General features: G+C 51.3%; 2 protein-coding genes across 13 annotated transcripts in view; one reads left to right on the plus strand and one right to left on the minus strand.

Moving 5' to 3' along the window:
- Positions 1–855: 855 nt before the first annotated feature.
- NUDT16L1 (nudix hydrolase 16 like 1) lies at positions 856–18,505 on the plus strand. 8 transcript variants are annotated; one of them, XR_008960375.1, is made up of 6 exons: positions 857–1,045; positions 1,122–1,382; positions 2,106–2,328; positions 3,187–3,356; positions 5,512–5,619; positions 6,707–8,796. XR_008960375.1 is itself a non-coding variant. In XM_026520411.4 (4 exons), the coding sequence occupies exons 1-3, from the start codon at positions 896–898 to the stop codon at positions 2,325–2,327; spliced, it is 633 nt and encodes a 210-aa protein (XP_026376196.1). In that variant the 5' UTR covers positions 859–895; the 3' UTR covers position 2,328; positions 3,182–3,474. The 8 variants fall into 8 exon arrangements, 2 of the variants coding, with proteins under 2 accessions (XP_057171064.1, XP_026376196.1); XR_008960373.1 differs by having other exon boundaries at positions 859–1,045; positions 3,182–3,356; positions 6,707–15,708; XR_008960372.1 differs by having other exon boundaries at positions 859–1,045; positions 3,182–3,356; positions 5,512–5,615; positions 6,707–15,708.
- The window catches only part of ANKS3 (ankyrin repeat and sterile alpha motif domain containing 3), a 30,144-nt gene continuing 6,207 nt past the window's right edge, over positions 3,734–27,670 (minus strand). For 3 of the 5 annotated variants that reach the window (XM_057315078.1, XM_026520401.4, XM_044391554.3), the window contains 13 exons: positions 26,749–26,830; positions 16,841–16,976; positions 12,485–12,643; positions 10,694–10,831; positions 10,047–10,156; positions 9,590–9,766; positions 6,687–6,811; positions 6,038–6,179; positions 5,417–5,589; positions 4,987–5,072; positions 4,432–4,515; positions 4,169–4,260; positions 3,734–4,095 (listed from right to left, as the gene is read on the minus strand). In XM_057315078.1, coding sequence (XP_057171061.1) covers positions 4,181–4,260; positions 4,432–4,515; positions 4,987–5,072; positions 5,417–5,589; positions 6,038–6,179; positions 6,687–6,811; positions 9,590–9,766; positions 10,047–10,156; positions 10,694–10,831; positions 12,485–12,643; positions 16,841–16,976; positions 26,749–26,830 — 1,492 coding nt within the window. In that variant the 3' untranslated portion in view covers positions 3,734–4,095; positions 4,169–4,180. The remainder of the gene's footprint in view (positions 4,096–4,168; positions 4,261–4,431; positions 4,516–4,986; positions 5,073–5,416; positions 5,590–6,037; positions 6,180–6,686; positions 6,812–9,589; positions 9,767–10,046; positions 10,157–10,693; positions 10,832–12,484; positions 12,644–16,840; positions 16,977–26,748; positions 26,831–27,670) is intronic. The other 2 variants (XM_044391551.3, XM_044391552.3) reach the window with 2 other exon arrangements.

The following is a 27,670-nucleotide window of genomic DNA, read 5'->3' on the forward strand; positions in this document are numbered from 1 at the left end:
GTAAGTACTTCAGGCCCTCTTCTGTGAAAGTTGGAAGGTTTTCTGTTGTGGACACTGGGGGAGGAGACAGGATGGGATCCTGGCTCTGGCACCAACTGCTGGGTACCCTTAAGGCAAGACCTGTTCCTCTGTGTCCCAAGTTTCTCCTTGGGAAATGGGGAAGACCCCATTTCCTCCAGCCGCACCTGGCATATGGTGTCTGACTGGGGGAATACTTGGGATGCTGGGCGCAGATTTAAGGTACTTCCTCCCCCAGCAAGCTGGGTCTAAGAGCCCCAGGGTTGTGCGTGGACACGGACTGTGGGGGCAACTGGAGCTCTGCCTGGCCCTGCTTTCCTTGCTCTTCTGGAGTCGGGCAGACCGCCAGTGACCTTGGACGGGAGTGCTTGGCTGGCGCGCGTGCGGGGAAGCGTCGTGCCATCCGGTCGCGGTCGCGGCGCTCCCCGGAGCCTTCCTGCGGGAGGCGCCGGCCAGGAAGCGAGGCGGGGGCTGGTAGTGTGAAGCCTGCGGCGCGGCGCTCCCAGGGGGCGCTAGGGTAAGGCATAGGACTCGTGGCGGGCAGTCGGAGCCCCAGCCGGCTGGCAGCGCCCGCCCGAGGGCTCCGGGGCCCCGCTAGTCTCGGGAGGGCTCGGCCCGCGCTGTGCCTTCTGGGGGTCGTGGTTCTCGAGGGCCGTGGGTTGGGGCGCGCGCAGCCTCTCCCTTTGCACACGCCCCTTCCGCGCCTCAACGACGTGTCGGAACGCCGGGAAGGGCTCAGCCCCCCGATGGGCGTCGGCAATTGGCGGAGGGGCGGGCTCAGGGGCGGGGCTGCCTGCGGATTGGGCGGGACCGACGGGGGCGGGCCCGCGCATGCACTTAAGGAGCGGCGCCCGGGCCGCGGCGGGGTAGTGTCAAGATGTCGGCGGCGGTACCGGAGCTGAAGCAGATCAGCCGGGTGGAGGCTATGCGCTTGGGGCCGGGCTGGAGCCACTCGTGCCACGCCATGCTCTACGCCGCCAACCCCGGGCAGCTCTTCGGCCGCATCCCCATGCGCTTCTCGGTGCTGGTGAGGACGCGGGTGGGCGGGCAGGGGACGGGGCGCCGCTCGCACCCCGCGCCCGTGACCCGGCCCTCCCTTGCAGATGCAAATGCGCTTCGACGGGCTGCTGGGGTTTCCCGGGGGCTTCGTGGACCGGCGGTTTTGGTCTCTGGAGGACGGTCTGAACCGGGTGCTGGGCCTGGGCCTGGGCTGCCTGCGCCTCACGGAGGCCGACTACCTGAGCTCGCACCTGACCGAGGGCCCGCACCGCGTCGTGGCGCACCTGTACGCACGGCAGCTGACGCTGGAGCAGCTGCACGCCGTGGAGATCAGCGCGGTGCATTCGCGCGACCACGGCCTGGAGGTGGGGCCGCCGCCCGGGCCCCGCCCCCCGCCCCGGGGGTTGGCTCTGGCCCCGTGGAAGGCACCGATGGGTAACACGTCCCCCTGAGGGTCCCCTGGCCGGGCTGGGTGGGGTGTCGCTGTCTCCAGCATCGGGGAGGGGAGAGGGACCTGGGGCCAGGGGTGGGGGCGAGGGGCCCGGGGCTGGGGTTCCCTCGGGGCTGTGTTCCATCTGCCTTGCTGCCTGCCATTGCCAATCCTGGGAGTGGGGAGTGGGATTGGTGGGGGGATGGGATGGGGTGGTGCCTTGTGGGGAGGTGGGAAACGGGGGCTGGTTCATGGGCTGGTATCTGATGGCTGGGGTGATGAAGGCTCTTACGGTCTGTGGGTTTTATACTCTGGAGGGGCCGGGAGTCATACTTGGGGTGTTTGGGATTCACCCGTGGAAGAGGGAGCATGGGGTATGAACTGGGGGGCTACCTGCCAGTGGATGGGAGCTGGGACTTGAGAGTGTTAAGGGTGGAAAGTGCATGGGGTCAGCTTTGAATTTTGCCTGGGGAGTAGTGGGGCTGCACTGCTCCAAGGGTACCGCTGGCTTCCGCCTCACCGGACCCTGCCTGGGTCTCTCATTACAGCCTTCGCAACCTGGCTGCCCTCCCCGGCCTAGCAGCTCACAGGCTCCTTCTGCTAGGGCTACACCACTGGTGTGGGGGCCTGGTCCCACTCTGGTCTTCTCTCTGTGCAGGTGCTGGGGCTTGTGCGAGTCCCGCTTTACACCCAAAAGGACCGAGTCGGTGGCTTTCCCAACTTCCTGAGCAACGCCTTTACCAGCACCGCCAAGTATCAGCTGCTTTTCGCTCTCAAGGTGCTTAACATGATGCCTGAAGAGAAGCTGGCTGAGGCTTTGGCTGCTGCCACGGAGAAGCAGAAGAAAGCCCTGGAGAAGCTCCTCCCATCTTCCTCCTGAGGTTGATTCTATGCTGCATGTCTTTTGCCTTCCCCTGGTTCTGTGTCCCGAACTTCTAGGAGAATGTCTTGTGTGTTCACAACTCCTCTCCGCTGCCTGGAGCAGCTACTGGGTAGCGACCAGGTTACTGGGAGCCCACCCTGGTCAGTAGGTGGCCTGGCTTATCCAGGCTCAGGACATTTTCTCCTACCCCGTGGCTCAAACTCTTCACGTGAGACTCACGGGTTGGTGGAGGTATCACCCATTCATCCAGGTGGGTAGGTAGACACAGACCATCGAGAAGTCAGTTTATTGTTGTGGAGCATGCCTTGAGTCCTGTCACCAGCCAGCCCCAGGGCTGAGAGGAGAGCTGGCTCAGCTCAGAATGTCATACTGTTAATTGTTAAAGAATGTGGTTGTTAGCCTTACTTGGTTAATTTTTTCTATGGTGTGTGAACTGGGAGTAAGGCTTCACAGCCCCTTTACCCCATTGGGGCTTGGTCCCCAAGGTTGGTTGGGGCCATGAGGCCCACCTGGAGCTTTCGAAAGAGAAAGGACAGGAAAGTCCGTTCTCCGGTGCTCTCTGGTCCTGGCCACAGGCCCGGGGCTGGGTGCACGGGGGGGTCCCTTTCTGCCACTACCCAGGGACCTAAGGCAGGGAGCTAGGCGCAAGAGTGCTGGGCTCCATTCAGCGTAGAGCTGATATGGGGCTCCTGTCCCAGGTGGAGGGGCCATCCCCTTCCCTGCAGTTGCTGTGGGACTGCCGGCTTCAGGCCTCAGTGGGCCTTGTGCCTGGTCTGGGGCTTCTGGCCGCACCTGGGCTGAGCTCAGCTCACTGCTCTTTGCTTTGCAAGCCTCCCTTCCTCCATTCCCAGCACAGGCTGCAGGCAGCTCCAGGACGTGGTATGGAAGCACTGGCCGAGTGTGCAGCATGACAACCGCAGAGCCACCACAGGCGGGAACATCACCACGGGCAGTCTCCTATGGCCCTATGTCCGGAAGGACTCCTCAGTGAAGCTAACAAAGTTTCCACAGCACCTGCTTGGCCTGGTAAGGAAAGCTGTGCTCCGGCCCAGCCTGAGCGCCTGTTTCACCTTAGAGCCTCGATGAAGTGGCCAGCACGTAGGGGCAAAGGCACTTCATTCTGTAAATAAAACACCTGTACCTTGTTCCTCTCTTACTTCCTTGGGGCTTGGGGGTATGCGTCACTCTTCAGATTGCTTTTGTAGACTCGAGGGGGCTCGCAGCAAAGGGAGCCCTAGAAGCTACAGGGGCCGGACAGAGCAGGTGGGGGGTCAGCCCTGCTCTGAGCATGGTGGTCTCTGTCCTGACAGAGGGGCCTGGGCCCCAGTGGGTTACTCAAGTGGGGGGGTCTCGGCCTGGCTTGCCAGCCGGTACTGCATGTGGTGGGACCAGAACACAGCCCCTCACCAGTAGAGCTTACATTTTATTTTCCAGCAAATGACATACGCTGCCCAGGTGCCCAATCCTCTCCGTGTGGCACCTGTGGTGTACGGGGACCTGCTCTCTCCCCGTGGCCCTGCCCGTTCGGGGCCTCACCCCCAGGTTCTGGCCTACAGGCCCTTGTCCTGCCTCTGTGTGGGCCTCGCTCCTTGCACTGGCCCCAGCCCTGTCCTGCTTCTGCCGGCTGCTCCGGGGGCCTGATCCTCCGGCCTGCTGGGGTCCAGCCTGCTGTAGCCGCTTGCTCTCCACGCTCCTGTCTTCCAGGCACACAGCTTCAGGGTGGATGAGTCACCCAACGTCAGATTCTGAGAAGGGAAAGGGAAGACTGAAGGGGGAGCTCACTGCTGCCCAGTGCGCCCTGCTCTCCCAGCCCGGGGCCTGGGCTGGCGGACACTCACCGTCCCTCCCAGCTAAGGCTCCCGCCAGTTCTCCTTCCTGTTCAGTACTTGCAGCTTCTCCAAGCTCTGGGTCACTGAGCATAGCACTCGCCCTGAGGATGGGAGCAGTAAGTTACTGCTTTGCAAGTGTGAGAAGAAGAGGGGGTGCCTAAGACTGCGTGACCGTGAGGGATAGTAGGCTAGGGCAGGGCTTTCCCTGTTCACCCACTCTTGGCCCCTCATGGGGGTGAGGCCACTCACTGGCTGCCCTCCTGGAGACTCACCCATTTCCTGGACTCGATCCTCCAATGCTCCTGACAGCTCAGGGAGGCTCAGAGCCTGCAGGGAGGCCTGCCAGCCTTGGGAGTCTGTGGGGCAGAGAACCTGGTGGGCCTGGGATCTGTGTGGTCACCACAGGTCCTGCCTGTTTGTCCTGAGCTGCTGCAACCAGGGGATCCACCCAGCTGTCGGTTCCTACGTGACCACCTTGTTACACCAAATGTGTTCTCCCACATTTCTCTAAAGCACTGTCAGTCAGGGTCCCGCCCCAGGGATGCAAGTATGAGGGTCCCTGGTCTACAGTGAGATTTTGTCCTGGGGTAGCCCCAACTGTAGGCTGCAGAAGTCACTTGAGACCCTGGACAGAAGACTCCGCCAGAGCCCAAGGGCTTTTGCCTCCCACCATGGGGAAGCAATCGGGGATACAGGGTGCCCTCAGTCTGGAGCCTGGGATGGTGTAGAGCAGGGGAGGAGGGTCAGTGTGATAACTGCTGGAACAGGTGGTAACACGCGACCTAGGGCAGTGCCTATGCCATCCGGGGCCAGGACGCTGTTCTTACCAGCTGTGGGGAGGGCTGTGCCCAGGGTGGACCCTCGGGTGGACACCTCCTGCTTCACTCTGGCTGACAGCTCGGCTTGACAGGCTCTGCCAGACATAAGGCCAAGTGCTGGTGAGGGAAGAGGCCTAGCAATAGTGGCCCCTGCTGGGCGGCAGATCCCTCCACCTCCCTGAGTGTCAGGTGGGGCTCTGCCTTCACGCCAAGCTCTCAAGGCCCGAGACACAGGCAGAGGACGACCTGCACGTACTGTGCAGATTCTCGGGGTCCTATTGGCTGCCTGGGTCTGCCCTGCAGAAAGGCAAAGCCAGAACAAAATGGAGGATGGCAGCAAGTGACCCCAAGAGGTCCTAAAAACAAGCCTTTGGTTGAAGAATTTGGAGACATCAGTGACTCAGGGTCTGGCCGGGGGACAAATCAGATGCCCACTCACCGCAGCTGGTCCAAGATGAGAGCGGCGTCCCGGGCGAGGGCCCAGGTCTCCTGCAGCTGGGCGTGCACATCCTTACGGGCACCGTCCTGCTCCAGGAGACAGCTCTCCACCACGGCGCGCAGCTCCTGCTCCTGCGACACCTGGCCGCGCATGACCTCCACCTCCTCACAGCGCTGCGGCGGGAGAGGCAGGAGCCCAGGTGGGTAAGTGAGCCAGGAAGATTTGAGGCCAGGGCCACATGGGCTGGGTCCTCCCAACCCCGGTTCTCTCTCTGCCATCCTCACTGGCTCTCGACTCCCACTCTCCTGGGCCGGAGGCAGGGGATGCCTCTCCGGATGGAGCCTCCTCTGCGTCCCTTCCCGCAAGCGCTGTGGTGCCCGCGCCCGCTGCTTGTTCCCTGCACCCCCCTTACTCTGTGTCCATCTGCGCTCCTGCCTGTGCGTCCCCCCTTTGGCACAGGAGCCGTAGTGCTTCTGCCCTCACTGTCCCACTGCCCGTCCAGGCTGCTGCTCCCTGCTGACCCGGGATATTTGTCCCCCCTGCTTGCTCTCTGCTCTGCATCCTCTGCAGCTGGTCTCCATGCCCCTCCCTTGCACGGCCCCTCCCCTGCTCACCACCTACTTTGTGCAGCTGGATGGCGAGCTCCTGCATCTCCGCTTCCAGCCGGTCTGCATACGCCAGCTCCAGGGCATCGCTGGGGGGACGGGCACTGCTGTGCCAGCGGGCAATGGCAGAGGTCATCTTCCTTTTAGGCCCGAACAACCTGCAGGGGTGAACGAGAGAAGTATACAGATCTGCGGTGTGTGTAGAGGTGCCATGGACTGTCCTTCCACCAAGATGGTCCCCTAGGAAAGATCCCAGCTTTGAAGGGGGAGAGTGGCCCCCAGGGTCCTGGGACTGATGACAGAAACAAAAGGTTCTAAGAAGTGACCCCAGTTGGGGCTGGCCTCCCCTGCCTGTTTCTGTCCCCTGCCTGGCTGCTTTCACTGAACAGGGAGCTCGGGCCAGTCAGGGCCAGGCTGTGAATGGCCTCCCACCAACTTGGGAAGCTCTCAAAAGTAGACAGCAAAAATGTCTGGGTGCCCTGATCACAGCAGTGTCAGCTGGGCCAGCTTGGGGGCTGGAGAGGCCAGCTGGCCGCAGGAAGCAAGCGGACTTCCGGATAGGGTGGCTCGTCCCACCCCAGCGTTGGGAAGTTGCAAGCTAAGCTGGCCCCTTCGGGCTAGGCGGAAACGAGGGGGCGTGGCCGCGACGGCCCCGCTGCACTCACGTGATGCCGATTTCCTTCAGGTCGCTCTCAGTGAGGGTCAGGAAGATGCGGAGGTCCACGTCCTGCTCCTCGAACACCTGCAGGTACTTCAGACACCCAATCTGCTCCAGCAGCGTGGCGAGGTCCTGGAGGGCAAAGGAGCCGGGGCAGGTCAGAGGACAGGTGGGGCCCCAAGACATGCGGACCAGCCAAGGCACTGCTGTACTACAGAGCCCTGCCTGCCGAGCGTCCGCGTAAGCCCGCCAATCCCCCAGGTTCTGTGCTGGGACAGTGCTGCCGGCGCCAGGAGCTCCAGCCCCCTCGTCTCCGTGCCCTCAGGAGGAGCAGGAAGTCCTGAGACACTCAGCCTGTTTTCACTTCAGCCTGGACAGCGGTAGTGTTTCTTGGACGGTGGGTCCAGTAGCAACAAACTCTTAGTCTCTGCTTACCTGCGACTGTACAACTGTCTTAATTTCTCCTTCACTTCTGAAGGATAGTTTTTGCTTGGATATAGCGTTCTTGGTTGAGTTTTTTTTCCTCCTCTCATTACTTTGACTTAGTCATCAAACGTTCTCTAGGTCCCATGGCTTCTTGTGAGAAATGAGCTGTTAATCTTACGAGGGTTCCTTATATGTAAAGACTCACTTCTCTCTTGCTCCCTTCAAGATTGTTTTTGGACATTTTCATTACTCTAGGTCTAGCTGTGGACCTGAGTTTAACCTACTTAGGGTTCATACAGCTTCTTGGATCAAATGCGAGAAGGTTTGGCTATTTCCTAAACATTTTTTTGTGCTCTTCTCTACCTCCTCCCCTTCTGGAACACCAGTTATGTGTATGCTGGCTGCCTGATGGGGTCTCACGGGTTTCTGTTCGTTCTTCATTCTTCTTTGTCTTCTCAGATGGGATCATCTCACTTGGTCAACAGCAGGTTTGTGGGGCCTTGTGCACGCTCCAGTCTCCCGCAGAGCCCTCTCCTGAAACATTCGCTTCAGTCATTGTACTTTGCACCTACAGAATCTATTGATTTTCTCTGTCTAGATAGGGCTTCCCTGAGCTCACTGAACGTATTTGAAAAAGCTGATCTGGAGTCTTCGTCTGATAAGTCCCACAGTGGCCTTCCTCAGGTGCTGCTTCTGTTGACTTTTTACAGCCTATGAGCCATACTTCCTTGTTTCTTTGCACATCTTGTCTTTTTGTTGAAATTTGGACATTTCAAAGATTTTAAGTAATCTCGACACCCAACAGGGGGCTTGAATTTAGAAACCTAAGATCAAGAATCACATGTTCCACCAAATGAGCCAGCCAGGTGCCTGCCAAAACTAGACATCTGAATGTGGAGGCTCTGGAGATCGAATTCTCCTCCCACTCCATAGTTCATTGCTGCTGCTGCTTGTAGAAGTTACTTGTTTAGTGCCTCTTCTATAAAGTCTGTGTTCTTTCTTGATGTGGCCACAGAGGTCTCTCCTTGGCTAGCTTAGTGGTAGCTAAGGACTGGACAGATTTCCTTAAACACAGGAGACCAGTCTCCCCCTCTTTCCTGCGTAACTCTGTAGGCTTGCTTGGGGCCACCTTCAACACTCAGCCAGGCACAGGACGGTCCTACCTTAGCCTTAACTTCCTGCTTGCTAGACCCTCAAGGTCATCAGATGTATTTTTACATCTTTCCTGACCATACACACAACACAGCCTTGAGCAAGCGTGTGGCCTCCCGGATTCCTAGGAATGGGTCAGAGCTTTACAAAGCTCCTGTGGACATCTCCTTCCCCACCTTTTCCTTTTCAGCTTTGTGGTCAATCTAATTTGCTCTGACTATTATCAACACCTCAGGCAGCTGCAAAGTTAAAACACATGCCTATAATTATTTTCAACACACCTTCTTCAAGGAGAGGGCTTTTGTTCTGTTGGATAGATAAGCTCTCAGTGAAGTCAAATACAGCTCTTTAAGCATGGTCTCCTAGGGAGCCATCAGATGCATCCAATAATACCAAGTCTTTAACCCTCCAGTGGCTGTCACAGCAACCCTGGCACTGGAGAGTGGAGGGGACGAAGGCAAGTTAAAGTGTTACCAGCTTGCAGTTCCTACTGAGATTCAGCCACTTCTCTTGAATAAACATTTCCAGGTTGCTCTAAGCTTTTGGTTGATTCACAGAGTTTTGAAAAAAATTATTCTAACCACTTGTCAGTTTATTGCTTTTAATGGAGAAGCAAATTTTCAAAGGTTGTTACTCTGCCATTTTCCTTAACCTACTTTCTGAAACAGCCTTAAGATCCCACCAGCACCACCCACCCTCCCAGCAGCATGTGTTTCAGGAAATGAAAAGTGTAGCTGTTCACTGAGCCTGGAAACGTAAGCCCTGGAGAGAGCTCTCTGGAGGGGCCACAAGGAGAAGGCAGCAAAATGGCAGACTCTCAGTGACAGCAGAGCTGACTTCAATAAATGGCAGAAATGTCCTCCTCTCTGTCCTCTTGGTAGCACTTAAACCCAGAGAGGGCAGGAGAACTCAACAGCCAGTTGAGCTGCTGGGCTGCACCTGTAACCGCTAAGAAGCCGAGGAGCCAGAGCGGAGCCAGAGCGGCCCGCAGCGAGGACGGCAGAGACGGCAATTTTCATTAAGTGCCGCTTGTCTCTGCTTCATACACATCCTGTCACTGACTTCTGCAAGCAGCTCTGCAAGACTGGTCCTGTTCTCGCTGAGTCAAGTATGGAAACCAAGGGCTGGGACAGAAACCCTGCAGGCGGCACCAGGAGCCCCCAGGAAGCCTCTCTGCCAGACTAGCCTCATAGACCATTTGGGGGAAAAGCAGCACCACACTGTTCTCTCAGCAGTGCGTGGCCCCTCATGAGTGCACAGTACGGGCCTCACGAAGCACAGGAAGTGCCACCTTTCTATGCGCGGAACCGCCCGTTTCAGAGATGGCCTCACCTGAGGTCCTGAGTAGGGCGACCTCTCCGTCTGGGGAATAGATCCTGGGGAAGACGCTGCCCCCGAAGTCCCGGTGCTCACAGGCCACTGGCCGTCGCTGTTACTGTAACGATTCTTGGTCTTCATGTAACTTTTAGCTTGCTTGCGAACCGAACTTTTACAGGCATGATCCGAATCCTGTGGCAAGACGTGAGCTTGAAGTTAACACTGAGGGGCTCACAGCTAATGTGGCTGCATCCACTCTATCCTCTGCCCCAAAATTGTAGCTGGGAACCCCCCACCAGTCACAGAGGCTTCCTTGGTGACTTGCACAGTGGTTGGTGCTCACGGAGGGTGGCCAAGGATGCTGTGCGTCTGACAAAGTCCTTGTCCCCAGACTTGCCCTCTTGAGGGAGGCAGCCCCCACAACACCACGAAAAGGGAGGGAGGTGGGAGATCAAGGAAGGAGAAGCTTCACCTCGTTGCTCTCCAGAGAGGCCTCACTGCTGACTCCCAGGGCTCTCGTCAGGCCCTCGCTGCTGCTGCTGTGCCTCACGACCCCCAGGTTGGCGCAGAAGGTGTGCTCTTCTGACAGTGAAGACAGGGGCAGGTGACCACAGGTCTCCCTTGCGAGGACTCCCCAGAGCCCTGCACGCATTGCATCCGTCAACTCCTGAAATAGCTGGCTGTTTTCCTCTGATGCCAGGCCCAAGCCCTGCTGCCCTACCGCGTGGACAGGAGTTCTGCCTGTTTTGTTTGCTGATAAATCCAGGCATCTACCTAGAGCGGTGCCTGGCCCACCGCACACTCCGTCCACAGCTCCCGAATGGATGATGCATGGAATCTAAGAGACATTTCCCTGAGGGCTTGCAGTCAAGATCGACCCTTGTTTGGAATGAGTCCCCCAGATCCTGCACCGACACTGGGCCAGAAGCTGCCCCTCACCTATCTCCGTGCCACGTTCTTGCTCCTCACAAAAGCCAGGCCCTTCTGTACCCTTCACCCCCTCGTTCTCTACTGGCCGGACCTGCCACAGCTCTGGGCCCCGCTGGGGGGTCGGGGGTAGTGCACGCGAACTCCCAACTCCCAGTGGAGCCCGCAGCCAGCGGGGCGGGGCACACATACCCCGACTGCTGCTGCTGCTGCTGTCCACGTCCCGGTCATTGATCGGGGAGGTGACGTCCCTGTAGCAGAGGCCCCCCCCTTCAAGCGGGTTCTCATCACTGCTGTTGAAGGTGACATAGCCAGGCAAAGGCACCTGCTCTGTGGACAGAACGGGGGACATAAACCCACATGAGCACGAAAGGGACGAGTTCGTCCTTCCAAATTCAACCACCCCAGAGGAATTTCAGCGTGAGGGAAGGCCCAGGATTTGGGCAAGCAGAGAGAAAATTCCTAACTGGCCGTTACCCCATCCGCTCACCACAGTAACCTGGGCACAAATGCATGGTCTGCAGGTGAGCAAAGACTCCGGGGGGCGTGGGGACCAGGTTGTGTCCCACGGCAAGAGCACACGGGTCAGGACCAGCGCCCGGTCCGACCTGGTGCCGCCTCCATCACACCAAGTGCTGCTTTTCCAAGTGGACAAAGCAGGAAATGGTTAGCTGTGTTTATAGATTCCTGAGCCTCAGGAAAACCAGTCACTAAGTATTCCTCGTAGCTGGGAACAAAATCTCACACACACCAGCCTTCGTGCTCCCTGTGGCTTTTCAACACACACATCTAGGGGCGCTGCTCTTTGGGTCCGTGCGCCCCAGCCAAGGAGACCTCGCTGAGCAGGGAGGCGGAGGCCCCGGGCTAAAGATTAACAGCAGTAACACCAAGTTACATAACCTCTGAGTGCATCTGCCGGCAAGAAAATGTTTTTTCATTACTGGCAATGAGAATATACGTACATACGGAGAATTTAAATATCACAAGGTGTAAGAGGAAAACCGAAATTATGAAATGGCACAACTAAGGGACAACGAGCGTCACTCTTTGGTGAAGACTTTCCTGCCTACGTGGGCGCGTAAACAGATTTGTGTATAAACAGGCTTCGGCCAGATTATTTTGGTAACTTGAACAAATTCCATTTTAAAAAGGATGTCTTGTACAGCAACACAAGTTAATTAGCACCCCCACCCTGGGTAAGACCCATCCTTTCCGGGCCCCCACCACATCTCCGGTGGGACAGGGACAGGCAGCACGAACTCCTCACCAGAACCCAGCCAAGTGCCCCGGGGCTCTGTGCTCACAAGCCCGCTCCACGGGCAGGGGCGGAGGCCCAGGCCGCTCTCGCCCTGCAGCAGCCTGCCCACGGCTGGGGGCAGCTTCCCCAGTGGCCCAGTCAGCCCCCCCCGCCCCCTGCCTCCCGCAGTGGCTGATGGGAAAAGGTGGGCCTGGAGCTCCCAACCCTGCGCTAAGGTCAGGCCAGAGCAACAGCATCCGTGCCCCTGGCACCCCCCAAGAGCACCGCACTCACCATGAGGCGCTGACAGTGGGAGAGTAAACTCACGTCTAGCCCACTAAGGATACCATCCGACCATTCCGCAGTCTAGCACTTGGAGAAAAGAGAGCAACCGGCTGCCAGAGACCCATCCAACTCCAGTGGGGGGAAAGGGGGCAGAGACCAGACTTCAACATTTTCTCTGCACTGGCTGACTTACCACATGATAAATGAAATCCCAGCTTTGCTGTATTTGTGCTGCTGGAGAGAAAGTTCTATTTGTAACGTAACCCACGGAAAGGAAGATCAAAGGATGAACCCAGAAGCGAGCCAGTGATTAATGTCTTTCTATCCCTATAGTCAACTCTGAGTCTGAGCTACAGCCCCCACCCAGCGCCCACACTTCAAAAGGCCGAGAAGCATCCGCGGTCATCAGGCAGCATCTGGGGATGCACTGCCGAAGCGCCGCAGGACGTGGGAGCACTCACCACGGCAGGGCTGCTGCAGCTTGCCTCCAAGTCCGATGGCTGTGATCCTGGCCAGGGCTCGAGGCCCCTCATGGATGCTGAGGCCCTTCTTCCGACAGGGCCTCTGTCTCTGGGGAACGGGGCAGGATTCATCCGAAGAGCTTAGATCTTCAAATCTGTCTGTGGGTCAAACACCAGAATTAAGACATTTTATTCAGTGAGGGACTAATTTACTAATCCTCATAATAGGTGGGAATAAAATCATAATTTGTTTTCTCATATTAAGAAGGAAAAAAACGCGTTTCCCAGGACATCACTAGAAAGCAATGGCATAATGGGCCAGTCCACTGCTCAGAGGGGCCACAGGGAGATCTGGAGAAAGAACAAGCTTGCTAAGCCTGAGTCTCAACTGAAAAAGTTCGTCATGATGGGGGACTTCTTGTTCTGCTCTTCGAGTTCCAGAATTTTTTTCAACAAGTATGTATATTTTAAACCTGAAATAAATGTTCTGAGATGGTAAATAAGATTCATCTTTTCATAGACAAGGACTGTATCAGCCACAACTTCCTAACAACTGGGTATTCTCCACCCGCACTTCTTGGGGAACAAGGGGCATGTGCCAGCCGTGCACCAGGTCTGGGGAAGCACTCCACATGCCACCCGTCACAGTTTAAGAGCTTGGCACACTCACAGCCATTATCATCTTACAGCTTTTCACAGTTTTCCTTATTTTATCATACCTGGAAGACAAAATTCACGACTATATTTGTATAAGGCTCCCATCAGATAAGACCTCATCCTTGGGCTGGTACACTGGGGCTCAGGTGCCAAAGGAACCCCTCATCCCACTGCCCCCTTGTGAGGTGGTGTCCATCACAAACAATCCCAAGGCCAGGAAGGGAGCCAGGCCGTGGACGGGGAGAGCTCACTGGCGTGAACATATAGCTCAGGTCACTGGCTGCCTGCAAGCAAGGGTGTTACTGAGCCAGGTTCCAAACCTGGCCAGTGACCCTGAGCCGGTCACCCTCTCTTTTCCCCACGTAGCTTGCTCCCATGCGCTCTAGGATCTGTGCCACCAGGAGCAGACTGTGGTCCCGCCAGGGAGAAGAGGGAGGAGTCAAAGAATGAAAGGACAAGGGAAGGGGGTAACCGAGGCAAAGGGAGCTCCGTGAATCTGCCCCTCCCAGCACGTCCTCTCAAACCTGACAAGTCAGCAAGGACAACTGAGAGAGCCACATGAATCCCACCCCTTCCACAGAAGCAGGACGACAGAGAGCACCCCACCCGCCCTGTTCCTCGCTCCTGTGGAGCGGAGCCACATCCGTATCTCTTCTCGCAGCGACACTTCTTGCTCACGCCCACCTAGACTCCTAGGAGAGTGAGCGGGTCTAAAAGAAAGCCACACCCGAAGAGAGACGAGGGGAAAGAAGTGCCAGTGTTGCCCCCAGAAAAAGGCCATTCTGTGGCAGAAGCAGCATCCTGGCAGAGGGCTGCACAGCTCCAGAGAAGCAGCTTAAAAATGCACACGGGACCGAGGGAACAGGAGCGCCCCACTCCTGGGAGACACCTTTGGAAACTGAGAAGTGAATAGCAAAGGCAAGGGGGGGACCCCAGGATCTGGCAAGACAGAAACATATCAAGGACACATAAGGCTTGGTCTCACGACATCCTCCTCCAGAAACAAAAACAACCAAAAAACCCCAGCTAGCCGGGACTCCCCTGGAGACATTGGGGAGGGAGTCCTGAAGCAGGACCCTCCCGCCAGCCAGGCCGCTGAGCCCTGATGAAGCACGGAGGCTCCAGCCATCCCCACACACCACCGCTCTGAGGGGACACAGATACCAGGGGCCAAACACCACAGCGAGTCAAGACGCCCCTCCCTCTGAACCACCATCACCAAAGAGGGAGAAGAAAGCGAATATGCACTCTGCGTGGATACATCCTTAAACAAGCATGCAGGAGTGGAAAAAGCACCCTGCTTCAGAAATCCAAAACCAAGAACAAAAAGACATAGGCACGGGCTCACAACGGTGAGAAAGGAACTCAGGGAAGAGGGAGAAAATAAAGGTCAACGGGGCACCTGGCTGGCTCAGTCGGTGGAGCGGGCGACTCTTGACCTCGGGGTTGTGAGTTCGAGCCCCATGTTGGGCACAGAGATGACTTAAAAATAGAATCTTTAAAAAACAGAAAGAAAAGGTCAAATTTTTGAAATGAAGATTCAGCCACAAGGAGCCTAAGGCAGAACAGACTTGAGTAGAAAAACAGTACTGCAGGAAAGTGAGAAAACCATCAAGAATGAACAAGAAAGGGGAGAGAGAGGATTGAGCTGGGAGGCAGGCGAGACAGAAATGACACAGGAAAATAATCACTGGAACTTTTTAGAAGGAGACAGAGAAAGAAACGGTTTTGTAGACCTCTGTGTAAGTTTGAAATCCTGGAGGTAAGGACTTCCTAGGAAAATGCAGTTGACCAAACCTGGCCCCCATGAAATGAGAAAGCTTAAGTGGACCAATTTCTACAGAAGAAACAGGAAAACTTACCACAAAGAAAGACCAGGTCCAGATGGTCTCACAGGAGAATCCTGCCAAACCTTCAAAAACCACAGGGCATCCATGCTGCATAAATTGTTCCAGAGCACAAAAAAGGAAGGAAAACTCAAATTCTCTGTATGATGTATACTGATGTCTACACCCAATAAAACAGAATCACAGACCAGGATCATTGACAAATGAACAGCCATCCGGAAACACTAAGTAAAATACTGGCAAACAGAATCCAACATCACATTAAGAAAATAATACACCACGTGGCATTTATACTAATGATGTAAAGTTGTTTCACTATTAGAAAATTCACTAATATATTAGATCTAAGGAGAAAATTAACAATTGTCTCCACAGATGCTGAAAAAGCCTTTGACAAAATTCTACACTTATTCCTGTAAAAAACACTCAGGAATATAGAAAATGCCAGATACATTCTTAACATGATAGAATACATGCACACCTTACCCTTCAAGCCAGCATCTCACCTAAGGTGGCATTTTCTGCCAAGGTCAGGACCGGGTGAATGACCACTGTCCCCAACACACTCAATGGCTTATGAGAAGTACTAGCCAATGCAACTAAATGAAAGAAATTAGAAGTACACAAATCAGAAAGGAGCAGTAAATCTATCTCTATGGGCAGACTGTATGGTAGCATACCTGGAAAACCCTGGAAAATCAATAAATTCAAGCAATGAAAGAATTCAGTAGAGCAGCAGATTATAAACTGGCAAGCAGACGCCAACAGCCTTCATACTCACAGACAATAAGCAGTCAGAGGACGTGAAGGCAGTGAAACCCCATTTACAACAGCAACAAAGTCAGACACTTAGGAAGAAAAAATAAGTTCTATGCACAATGTCTAGGAGGAAAAATTTTAAACCCTCCTGTAGACACAGGAGGACACTTGAACAAAAGACGTCCCTTGTTACAGAGGACGACTCAAAGCATGAACGGGTAGCTGATTTCTCAATCTGCCACAGTCTCAGTAACGCTGTTTCTACGCAGCTGGACAAGATATGTTCAGGTTTACACAGAGAAATACACGAGCAGTAGTGGGGAACACTGAAGAGGGAAAGCTGCAGGGGGGCTGGCCGACCAGAGACAGTCCGACGTACTACAAAGAGCGTCTGCAAGCCGACGAGGGTGTGGGTCTGGTGTGCGGACAGACAGAGCCAGGGAACAGAAGAGCAAGTCCAGAAACAGACCGGGGCACAGACGGAAATTCAGAATACATGACAAAGACAGCCTCACAGATGACTAGGTCAAAGATGGACTGTTAAATAATTTAATGAAGCCAGGACAATGGGGAAGCCATCTGAGAACACCACACCTCACGCCATGCATGACAGTAAAGTACAAATGGATCAGAGAACTAAACATAAAAAATGAAACCATGTAAGTACCAGAAGAAAATGGACAAATTCTTGTACGACCAGGAAACATGGAAAGATCTTCTATGCTGCCAGGTCTACAAGCAATAAAAGACTGATGAATCTGACTGTATAAAATTAAAATACTTCGTATGGCAATGAGCACCACAAGCAGTCAAGAAACAAGAGCTGTAAGCAGTCCCGTTCGGAGGCTGCCCGCCCGCCTGCCCCTCCATGGGCACCGCCGGCAGCCCAGGCACACCATCGGCCTGGCTGGGCCCACTGCACACTAACGGGTCTCTCTCCTGTCAGACCAGCGCGCTCAACCTCGACTGCACGGCGGAGCCTCCTGGCAAGGCTGTGGGAGCCAAAACTCCGAGGGGCAGGTGGGAGCCGGCAGGGGTGTTGTCCTCTCCCAGCAGAACTCCATGGAGAACACGGCGGTGCAGAAGCAGGTACCTGGGCTCCGATACAGGTTCTTGGGCAGAGAAGGCGAGTGAGCGTCTATCAACCCCACGATCTTCATGTGTCCATACTGCTTGGCCAGCATCCGGGCTGTGGCTCCACTGTGGTCTCTCGTGTCCATTCTGACTCCCTGTGAAAGTTCATGAAAGTTCGCAAGCTAGGAACCTCCCCGGGAAAGCACTCTCATTCCCTAGATGCGGCTCCAGACCCCAGCTAAGAAGCGCACGGGCTTCTCAGAGCGCAGCAAAGGTCTGTGCCCCGGGCCCTCTGCAGCCCCGCATCTGCGCGAAAAAGAGGGGAAGGCCTGTGAGGGCCGTCACTGTCCTTTAGGGCAAGGTGGGGGGCCCCGGGGAGGACCTCGGCAGCAGCTCGGCAAAAGCTCTCCGCCCCCCCCCCCCCCCGCCCCGCAGCCGATCATTAAGGGAGTGGCGGTCAGGGGCTCCAGGTGGGGAAGGGCACGTTGCTGGCACGTTGCAGGCCACTGGGGCCAGAGCCCAGCCTTCACCCTTCGCACCTGGGCAGCCCCGCCTCGCTTCACTTCTCTCCATGAGAGAAAACTGGAGACAACAGATGCACCAGAGAAGCAGCCTTTAAAAATCGTAACCACCACGAGACCACCAGCCTTCTGAAGAAGAGTCTGGTCATTTTTATCCAAAGCCCTAAAATGTACTTAGAGTCTTCCGCACAGTAATCCCACTTCTCTCTCTCCTAAGGAAGTAACCCCAAAGAACAGAGAAAGCTTTTATAACACAGGTGTTGGGTAGAACATATCTGCAATAACGAAAACCTGGAGACCTTGTGAAGGGGGGTGGAGTCAGCCATGTTATTGCCATAAATCTGGTACTTAAAAATAATTGGTATAACCAAGTTTTGGAAAGGACCACGATACGTCTTTGTGACATATAAGGTACAAATTGTCCTTATGAGGAAGAGAAGACGACGCAGACACATGGGGGAAACAGCACAGGAAGACAGAGGCAGAGACTGGGGTGACGAATCTACAAGCCAAGAAACACCAGGAGCCAATGGGAATTCAAAGCCAAACCGAGTTTTCCTCCCAAAGCCTCTGGAGGGAGTGTGGCCCCACTGATGCCTTGGTTCTGGCCTTCTGGCGTCCAGGACTGTGAGAAAATAAATTTCTGTGTTTTAAGCCCACCAACTTTATGGTAAATTGTTAAAAGCAGCCACAGGAAACTCACGCACCCATTAATGTGTGGATGGTTATGTCAGTCAAGGCGCATCAGTGCCATCAAGCTCTGCGTCAGAAAAAACGAGGCAGGTTTCTCCGTACTGATGCGGGAATAAGTGTGTGGTATTTTGCTAACATTTAAAAACAGGCTGCACAAGGAGATGGACCCGTTTATGTAGCTGGATTCCATTTACGGAGAAATCTATTCACCGCTGTTAACACTGGGGGGAGGAAGCAGTGTAAGAAAACTTAGAGGTTTTTTAATGCTTATTTCTAAATTTTTGATTAATTATCCTGTAAATTTTATTGTTTGACTTTTTTTTTTAAGCCTGTAGGTTATATTACTTTCCTATGTTTTTTAAATCATGAGAACAACATACATTGTACGGGCCTCAGACACCCCAGGTTCAGCTCCAGACCGCCCCCGCGCCCCTGCAATGAAGTGAGTATCGCAATAAAACAGATCAAATGAAGTTTTTTTGGTTTCCCAGTGCATATAAAAGTTATATTTATACTATACTGTAGTCTATTAAGTGTGCCACAGCATTATGTCTAGAAACACAATGTATATACCTTAAAGAAATTAAATACTTTATTGGGGCGCCCAGCTGGCTCAGTCAGTACAGCATGAACTCGGTCATGAGTTCAAGCCCCCTGTTCAGCACAGAGCTTACTTAAAAAAGATAAACTTTATTGCTAAAAAATGCTATCTGACTTTTCAACAAGTCATAATCACTGATCACAGATCACCATCACAAATAAGACAATAAGGGCGCCTGCGTGGCTCAGTGGGTTGCGCGTGTGCCCTGGCTCAGGTGGTGACCCCAGTCGTCCTGGGATCCCTCAGATCGAGCTGCGCTGGGCTCTCTGCTAGGCAGGGAGTCTGCTTCTGTCTCTCCCTCTGCCTCTGCCCCTCCCCCTGCTCATGTGCTCTCTCTGTCTGCCCTTTCTCTCAAATAAAATCTTAAAAAAAAAAAAAAAAAAGATAGTAATGAAAAAGTTTGAACTATTGCAACAATTACCAAAATGTGACCCAGAGACACAAAGTGAGTGAATGCTGTTGGAAAAATGACCCATAAACTTGCTTAAGCAAGGTCTCCACAAACCTTCCATCGGTAAAAAACGCGGTATCTGTGAAATGCGATAAAGTGAAGCACGATAAAATGAGATGGCCCGTACACATTTAGCACAGGTTACAGGAGCATTTCCCCGCAATATCACGATCACTGAGGATTTAAGAGAAGTTAAGAGCATATTTTTCAGAGCTTACTTGTTTATATACTTTTACAGGTTCACGGGAAGGCACAAGGAAGTTATGAAATCATTGTTTAAAAAGCTCTTTAAAATAAAAAGCTCTTTAAAAAAGGAAATATGTATCTCTGAGAGGTGATGGATGTTGACTAAACCTGCTATGGTATTCATTTCACAATGTATACTAAATTCAAATCATCTGTGGTGCACCTTAAAACTTATACAATGTTACATGTCAATTGTATCTCAAGAAGACTAGAAAAAGTATTTTAAAAATAAAAGATAAAAAAAAAAAGGACCACGATACAAAACTGTACCTACATTACAACAGCAGCAAAACAAAACAAAAATGTGTACAACACTGGAAGAAAGTGTGTCCAAACTGTTAATATTTCTAAGCAGTAGGATAGGGGGATTTTCCCCATCTTCCTAATCTTCTGTATTCTCTAAATTTACTACCATGAGCACACTTACTTTGAAAGTGGAAAAGACAAACTTTCCATTTTAAAAGCTTCAAACAAGCAGTCTGGGGTCTGAGGGCGGGACCCCCGGAGCTCAGTGCTCTGGATCGCAAACCAGCAAACAGCAAACGTGCACACACCCCTTGACCCAGCAATTCCACTTCCAGGGATTTAACCTTAAGAAATAATTAAAGACCTACACTAACATTTAGGATTTTCCCAGCAGCACTCAGTGCCATGAGAACCAGGAAGAACCTAAAATCAGGAATTAATGAAATAAGAGGGAACACAACTAGAAAGTGGAATGCCACTCCCCCATGTGTACGACAGGTCCATCCAAGTGGATGTATTAACAGGGATGGGGGTGCACAGGATGATACAAAACATTCTGTATAATGGGACTCCACTTGGACTTAAAATATCTGTTAAAAAACCAGGAGGATGCTCGACAAGGTGTTAACATGGGCTGTCCCTGGGTGATAGGATTATGAGCAGTTCTGGCTTTCTTTTTGCTTCACTGTACTTTCTAATCCTTCTAGAGCAGATATGCATCAGAGTGTAATAAATATTTACTTATGCACTCTTCGAAAACCTATGATCAACTGACAGTCTTGGTTGAGCCTAGTACAGAAGGTGATAATCACACGTCCTCTGGTAGGAAAAAACTACATCTTTACAAGACCCTGACTCAGCTTACTTTCTCTAATCTCCCACTTTCAAGAGCTCTGGTTAGAAATCAGCTCTGAAACCTTCATCCTTCAAAGATCATTTCTAGACAGGTCTGCAAGCAGAAACTGAAGGCACTCAAAAGGCACAAACTTCCATTTGTAAGATACAACACTGTGACCGCAGTGAGCACGGCCATATGATAAACACGCAAGTTGTTCGGAGAGTAAATCCCGAGTTCTCATCACAAGGAAGCAATCGGTACCTGTGTCTGCGTCTGCATGAGACGATGGACACTCACCAGACGTACTGTGCTCATCACTTCACGACACACGTGAGTGACATCAGTGCGCCGCTTACCCGCAACTTTTACAGCGGGTCTGTCCATTACATCTTGGTAAAACTGGGTGGAGGTGGGGGAGAATTTCTAGTTTCAGTTTGATAGAAAGAACCCAAAGGTTTCAAGCAGAATAAACAACACCATCTTTACTGCAGGATTTTAACTATCACGTTTTTAAGCCCAGAAGTCTTCAACCTCAGATTACAGGTAAAAAAAAAATCTTTACCTGTACAGATCATAGGTAAAGAAGAAAAAAGCGGAATATTCCCTAGTGAGTAAATGAGGAAGAAACAGAAGAACAAGGTCCCTGAGGTTAGGGAAGAAAATACTAGAATTTCTGTTTATCTTTTACATTTTGGAGGGTTTTCTTCCAATTTTATAATGTATGTAACATATTCCTAGAGACGTACATGATCAAAACTCATTCTGACAGGAAAGCATGATCAAAGCTTTGGAGACAGTGGCCCAAGAGGATGGTGGGCACACCTGTCACATGGAGACCAGGCCATCAGCTCAGCTCTCCCCAAGGAGGCCTCATCACGCCCAGATCATCCTGCTTCCATGTTGCTGCCAGGGCCTGACCCCGCCAAGAGGAAGGGAATGGGGTGCAGCCCTCTCCTGCCCTTGCAGAGCACAGGGAGCCCAGCCTCCTGCAGCTCCCCGTCTCCAGGAATGGGGCCTGGCTCTGGAGGGCCAGCGGGAGACCGGCAGCCCTGGCCCTCTAGCTCCCTCAGGTCTAACCCTGACAGAGGAGGAGGAAATCTGCAGGAAATGAGGAGCAGAGAACCCGTGCAGGGCTAGCCACACAGCCCCCATAGCAACGGAAGGACGTGGCCCATCAGCCACATGCTCCCAGCCATGCCCGCCAGCCCCGCACACCTGCCCCACACCCCAAAGCAATCATGGCAAACTGACCAACACCTTCTATTCCTGATCAGTGCTGGGGCCAGATCTCATAGTTGATTTTCTGAATATGATCACTGTATGTGATCATGAAGGTAAAACTTTTCAGGAAATACATACTAAATAAAGTATTTAGGAGGAAAAGGGCATTACATTATGTTAGCAACTTACTATCCAATGGTCCCAAGAAGACAATATATATATATAAAGAGAGACTAATATACAGAGATGAAATGTTAATATCTTGGCAATCTAGTGAAGGTACGCAAATTCTTTGTATTATTTTGACATTTCTTTAAGTCTGGAATCATTTCAGAATTTTAAAATTTGGGGCGCCTGGGTGGCTCAGTCGGTTAAGTGTCTGCCTTTGGCTCAGGTCATGATCTCAGGGTCCTGGGGTCGAGTCCCGCATTGGGCTCCCTGCTCAGCGGGGAGCCTGCTTCTCCCTCTGCCTTAGCCTCTCCCCCTGCTTGTGCTCTCTCTCTCAAATGAATAAATAAAATCTTTAAAACAAAAACTTTAAAAAATTTTATTTAATTTAAAAAATTTCCCAAAAGAAATCCAATATAATTTGTTTCCCCTCAATACAAGTTGCCCACAACACAAAATCTCATTCCCAGCTGGGGAATAAAGGTACCAAGTGAGGGCATAATCTTCATGGTAGATAAATTATCTAAAATCTCTGATTTTCCAATATGTTTTCCACTTAAAAAATTATGTGAATGTCTCTTATGACTTCTAGTTCTACCTTATTTAAAATCAAATTCTAGGGGCACCTAGGGGGCTCAGTCAGTTAAGTGTCTGACTCTTGATTTCGGCTCAGGTCATGAGCTCAGGGTCATGAGATCGAGCCCCACACTGGGCTCTGTGCTCTGAGAAGTCTACTTGAGATTCTCTCTCTCCCTCTGCCCCTCCCACCCATGCTCTCTCTCTTAAACAAATCTTAAAAACAAAAAATACAATAGGGCACGTGATGTGATGAGCACTGGGTATTATACTCAACTGATAAATTACTGAACAGTACATCCAAAACTAATGATGTACTATATGATGGCTAATTGAATTTAAATAAAAAATTTTTAAATCACTAAATAAATACATAAAATTCTAAACTGAGAAGCCGAGGTTATGCTTTTTACAGGTTTGAGCTCTTATGCATCTATTCTTGACCCTGTGCTAGGTCTTAAGGGTGCCTAGTTCGTGTCAGTGGAATTACTTCAAAGAATAATTATTTGCAGCAAAGAAGCCCAAATAGCTGATAAATATATGAAAAGATGCTCAACCTCACCAGAAATCAGGGAAAGGCAAAAATCAACAGGAGACAGCTCATCTGATAGCAGGTACCAAGTGTTACTGAGGGTGTGGGAGAAGAGAGCTGTAAAATACTATCAGAATATCAATCAGGATGACTATGGAGGAAGGTAAGTTAATATTCTCTAGTGAAGATTCACCCACCCTACACACCAGAAAGTCTACTTTGAAGAATACATCCTGATTTCGTTAAAATCCCTTCCCACATGCTCGAGAAGACAGGGAAAAAATGGGAACTGCAGCCCTGTCAGGAACAGCAAAGTAGACAAAACTGAAATGTCCACTAAAAGAGAAATGCATCAGTGTAAATACTCCTGCATCAATACACACAGAGCTGTCAAAATGAGTGAACACGCGCCAGCACGCTGCTGAAGGACACATGCAGTCTGACATATCATTTACATAAATCTTTAAAACATATAAAACCACCTGTGCCTTCCTTAAGGACACACAGCGCATGGCGAAAGGATAAAATGAGGGGCAGGAAAACTGCAGATCAACATCTATTTAGGGGTCACTTTGGGGTCGTGGGTTGTATTAGTATTATCCTCTGTACTTTTCTGTATGTGGAAAGTACTTCAAATTTAAGATTCATATTCTTGCTGCTGTGGAAAGAGTGTAAGTTGGTACAATTTGCTCTTGAGACGGCAAGTGGGCAACCCCTATGTTAAGACCGTACTCACATTCCATGCAAAATTCCACCTTCAGTACCGAACTGGACAGATGTGGTCACACGAATGTGCAGAGGGGCTCCACAGTACTGTGTGTGACAGCCGGTGGCTGGCAACGACTTACTTCCATCTGTAGACCACTGTTAAACAAATCTCTGATTCATCCCTACAAGGGAGTGCTGTGCCGCCACGAGAAACAGAGAGATTAACATACACTAATACAGAACAATCTCCCGGAGAGACAGCTGGAAGGAAGGCAGGCAGGCAGGGAGGGAAAGCAAGCTGAGGAGCAGCCGTGGGGAGAGACTGGGAGACTGAGGCAAAGGGAGCAGGCGGGCTCCTGTACCCCCTCAGTCTCATGTCTAGCTTTCCACATAAGGGTACTGTTCCCAATTCCTTTATCTTTCTTTTCTTTGCTTTTCTTTTCTTAAAGTCTAAGAGCTGGCACATTTATTTATTTATTTTATTGAGAGAGAGTGTGAGCACAGGATGGGGGGAGGGATGGAGGGGGAGGGAGAGAGAATCTCAAGCAGGCTCCGCGCTGAGTATAATGCCAGGCTCAGCCTCACAACCCTGAGAAACCAGGAGTCGGATACTTAACTGACTGAGCCACCCACGCACCCCCAAATTCTTTTTTCAAAGAAAGATAGCATGTTAACGTTTTATTATGCTTGGGCGCCTGGGTGGCTCAGTCGTTGAGCGTCTGCCTTCGGCTCAGGGCGTGATCCTGGCGTTATGGGATCGAGCCCCGCATCAGGCTCCTCTGCTGGGAGCCTGCTTCTTCCTCTCCCACTCCCCCTGCTTGTGTTCCCTCTCTCGCTGGCTGTCTCTCTGTCAAATAAATAAATAAAATCTTAAACCAAAAAAACCCACATTTTATTATGCTAAACTATCCAATAAATTGGACCCCCCAAAAAGAAACAAATTGTAAAATAAATACAAATGGCCAATAAATGCATTTTTAAATGTTCCATATCACTAGTAAGTATAAACCAAAACCGATGCCTCTTGTCCTACCACACTGGCAAAAATGTAAGACGAGTAACTTTCAGAGCTTGCTGAAGACATGAAAACGTGGGCACCTTCACATAGTACTGGGGGGAAGGCAAAAGAGACCACCTTTCCAGTGGGACTCTGGTAGGACTTACTATTTCAACCCCACTGCACTTTTTAATGACTTTATTTTTTTTCTAAGATTTTATTTATTAGAGAGAGAAAGAGCACGAGAGTGGGGAGGGTCAGAAGGGAGAAGCAGATTCCCTGCTGAGCAGGGAGCCCGATGTGCAACTCGATCCTGGGACTCCATGATCATGACCTGAGCCGAAGGCAGTCGCTCAACCAACTGAGCCACCCAGGTGCCCCATAATGAATTTATTAAGATATAATTCACATAACATGCAATTCACCCACTCACAGTGTATAATTCACTGGTATGCAACCATCACCATAATCAATTTCAGAACATTGTCCTCACCCTAAAAAGAAATCCTATTACCCCTTAACCACCATCCTCTCCCCAATATTTCCATCTCTCATCATCGCTAGGCCCTAGGCCACTATTAATCTGCTTTCTATCTCTACAGATTTGCTTAGTCAGGATACTTTGTATAAAAAGAATCATACATGGGGCACCTGGGTGGCTCAGTTGGTTAAGCGCCTGCCTTCGGCTCAGGTCATGATCCCAGCGTCCTGGGATCAAGTCCCGCATCAGGCTCCTTGCTCAGTGGGGAGTCTGCTTCTCCCTCTCCCGCTCCCCCTGCTTGTGTGCACTCTTTCTCTCTCTGACAAAGAAATAAAATAAAATCTTTTTTAAAAATAGATAGATAGAACCATACGATACGTGGTCCTTTGTGTCTGGCTTCCACCTGAGTGCAGTATTTTCAAGGTTCATCCACGTTGTAGGTGTCAGAACGTCATTCCTTTTTATGGCTGAGTAATATTCCATTGTGTGGAGAGACCCCACTTTACTTAGCCATCTATCAGCTGAGGGACATGTGGTTTTCCTTCTTTTGGCTACCGGGAATAACTCTGCTATGGACATTTGTAAGTTTTTGTGTAGACATATTTTCATTCCCTTGGGTATACACCCAGGAGAACGGCTGGGTTACACAGGAGCTTTATGTTTAACTGTCTGAGGAACCGCCAGACTGTTTTCCAAAGAGGGGGCATCACTGTACACCCCCCCCCCCCCGCAGTGTGTGAGGTTCCAACTTCTCCACAGCGTCACTGACTCTTACTGTTTTTTTATATTACAGACATCCTAGCAGTTTTGATTTGCACTTCCCAGATGACTAATAATGTGAAGCATTTTTTCATGTGCTTATTGGCCATCTATAAATTATTGTTGGAGAAACGTCTATTCAGATCCTTTGCCCATTTCTGTCTTTATTAGGCTCTATTAAATGTCACATGTGCACACCAGGAATCCCTTCTACAGAAATACAGCATACCTGCATGCAGACGGAAGCTCCCAGAAGGAGACGGTCCCTGCAGCACTGTTTATAACTGTAAAATGTTGGAAACCTCAATTTCGACGAGTAAGGAACTGACTAAACTATTTATGGCTCACATTATACATGGGATACCATATAAGGAAAAAATGTCTATGGCATATTAAGTGATCTTCTAAAAGCTATAAACACACAGTAGAATCCCACTCTGTTCAAAACAAAAAGCGGTGTGTGTGCACCTGTCTAGAGACAGACCTCCCTAAGCAGAGAAGTCCTAGGCGGTCTCTTTATCTAACCAAGGGGGCATCTTGGGGAGGAACAGGAGGTGGCTGAAAACGGAGAAAGGTCTTAGCATTCTTACTCTATAAGAAGTTTTTAAGTAATGGGATAAGTGTTATCTACTTTATAAAATATATTTTCCATATTTCACAAATACAGCTTTTTCAAAATTATTACAGGATAGGTGTCTATTTTTACTCATCACCGTAACCCTGAGCGCAACTCAACACTTTGATTCAGTAGATACAATGAAAATGTGCTAAATAAACAAAGAATAGCTATTTTCTGTGCAACAGAAAATTCTGTTATAGCTCATACTTCAGGGATAGTACTCCTCACCTGCTGTGACTAAACTGTAAGCTAAAAAACAGGGTCACTTACATGATTGAGAAAATACTGCACAATTATTTCATGGCCAGCGGCAGCTGCTTCCATCAAAGGCGTAAATCCGTACACCGGCTCCCTGCAAGACAGCGGCCGTGGCCAGATGATTAGCAGAGAGCAGTTCAGCCAGACAGAAGCTTTCCCGCAGCCAACAAACCCAAGCTGGCCTGTCACCCAACCCTAAGCGTCGAGGTCTCCCTCTCGCCAGAACGAACAGGGGAGACATGAGAAAACTTCATATCAACACATGAGCCTCAACAATTCTTCTGGTTCTACCACCAGCTCTGGTCTTTCTTCCTAAAGGCAATCTGTCTCCCGATCTTCACTCTCTCTAAGCTGCTTCCACCAGCCTTCTCTTAAATCTCCGTTTTAATTACGAGCGAAAAGCAGCTGTTGCCTTTTGCTGCCCACAGAAAGCCAGTGTCTCCCGTCCGCCTATCCAGGTCTGATCTTTGAGCTCAGCATCCTCCAGGAACCCTCCCAAAAGCTCCAGGACTAATCATCTACCTTGTCCTTACTTTGCCTAGTATCTGCTGCTTATTTCTGTGCTTGGTTCCAATTCACTCAGCGCAGTCTACAGATGCCTCCCGACCCTCACTTCTCTCAGGCTGGTCTAGAAGACAGGAACCAAGCTAAATCCTGGGTTGCACCCATTCTAAGCACACCACTTTCACATTTTAATATCTCTGAAATCAGAATTTATCTTAAAATCAATAGGCAAGTGGCATTTTAATCAGTGGCATGTGAAACTATGGTGCACCTTACAGGGGATGACGTCAGCCGGGGGCGTGCTTATAAAACTCATGACTTCATCACCTCGCCCGATTTAGACAAAAGACAAGAAGGAAAAAGGAAACAGCATTTAATGCACATCAATCCAGTGCCATTCACTATGCCAGGCCCCTGGTGTATGACAGAA

This window comes from Ursus arctos, unplaced genomic scaffold (assembly GCF_023065955.2).
Source record: "Ursus arctos isolate Adak ecotype North America unplaced genomic scaffold, UrsArc2.0 scaffold_2, whole genome shotgun sequence".
In the NCBI taxonomy this organism is placed as follows: domain Eukaryota; kingdom Metazoa; phylum Chordata; class Mammalia; order Carnivora; family Ursidae; genus Ursus; species Ursus arctos.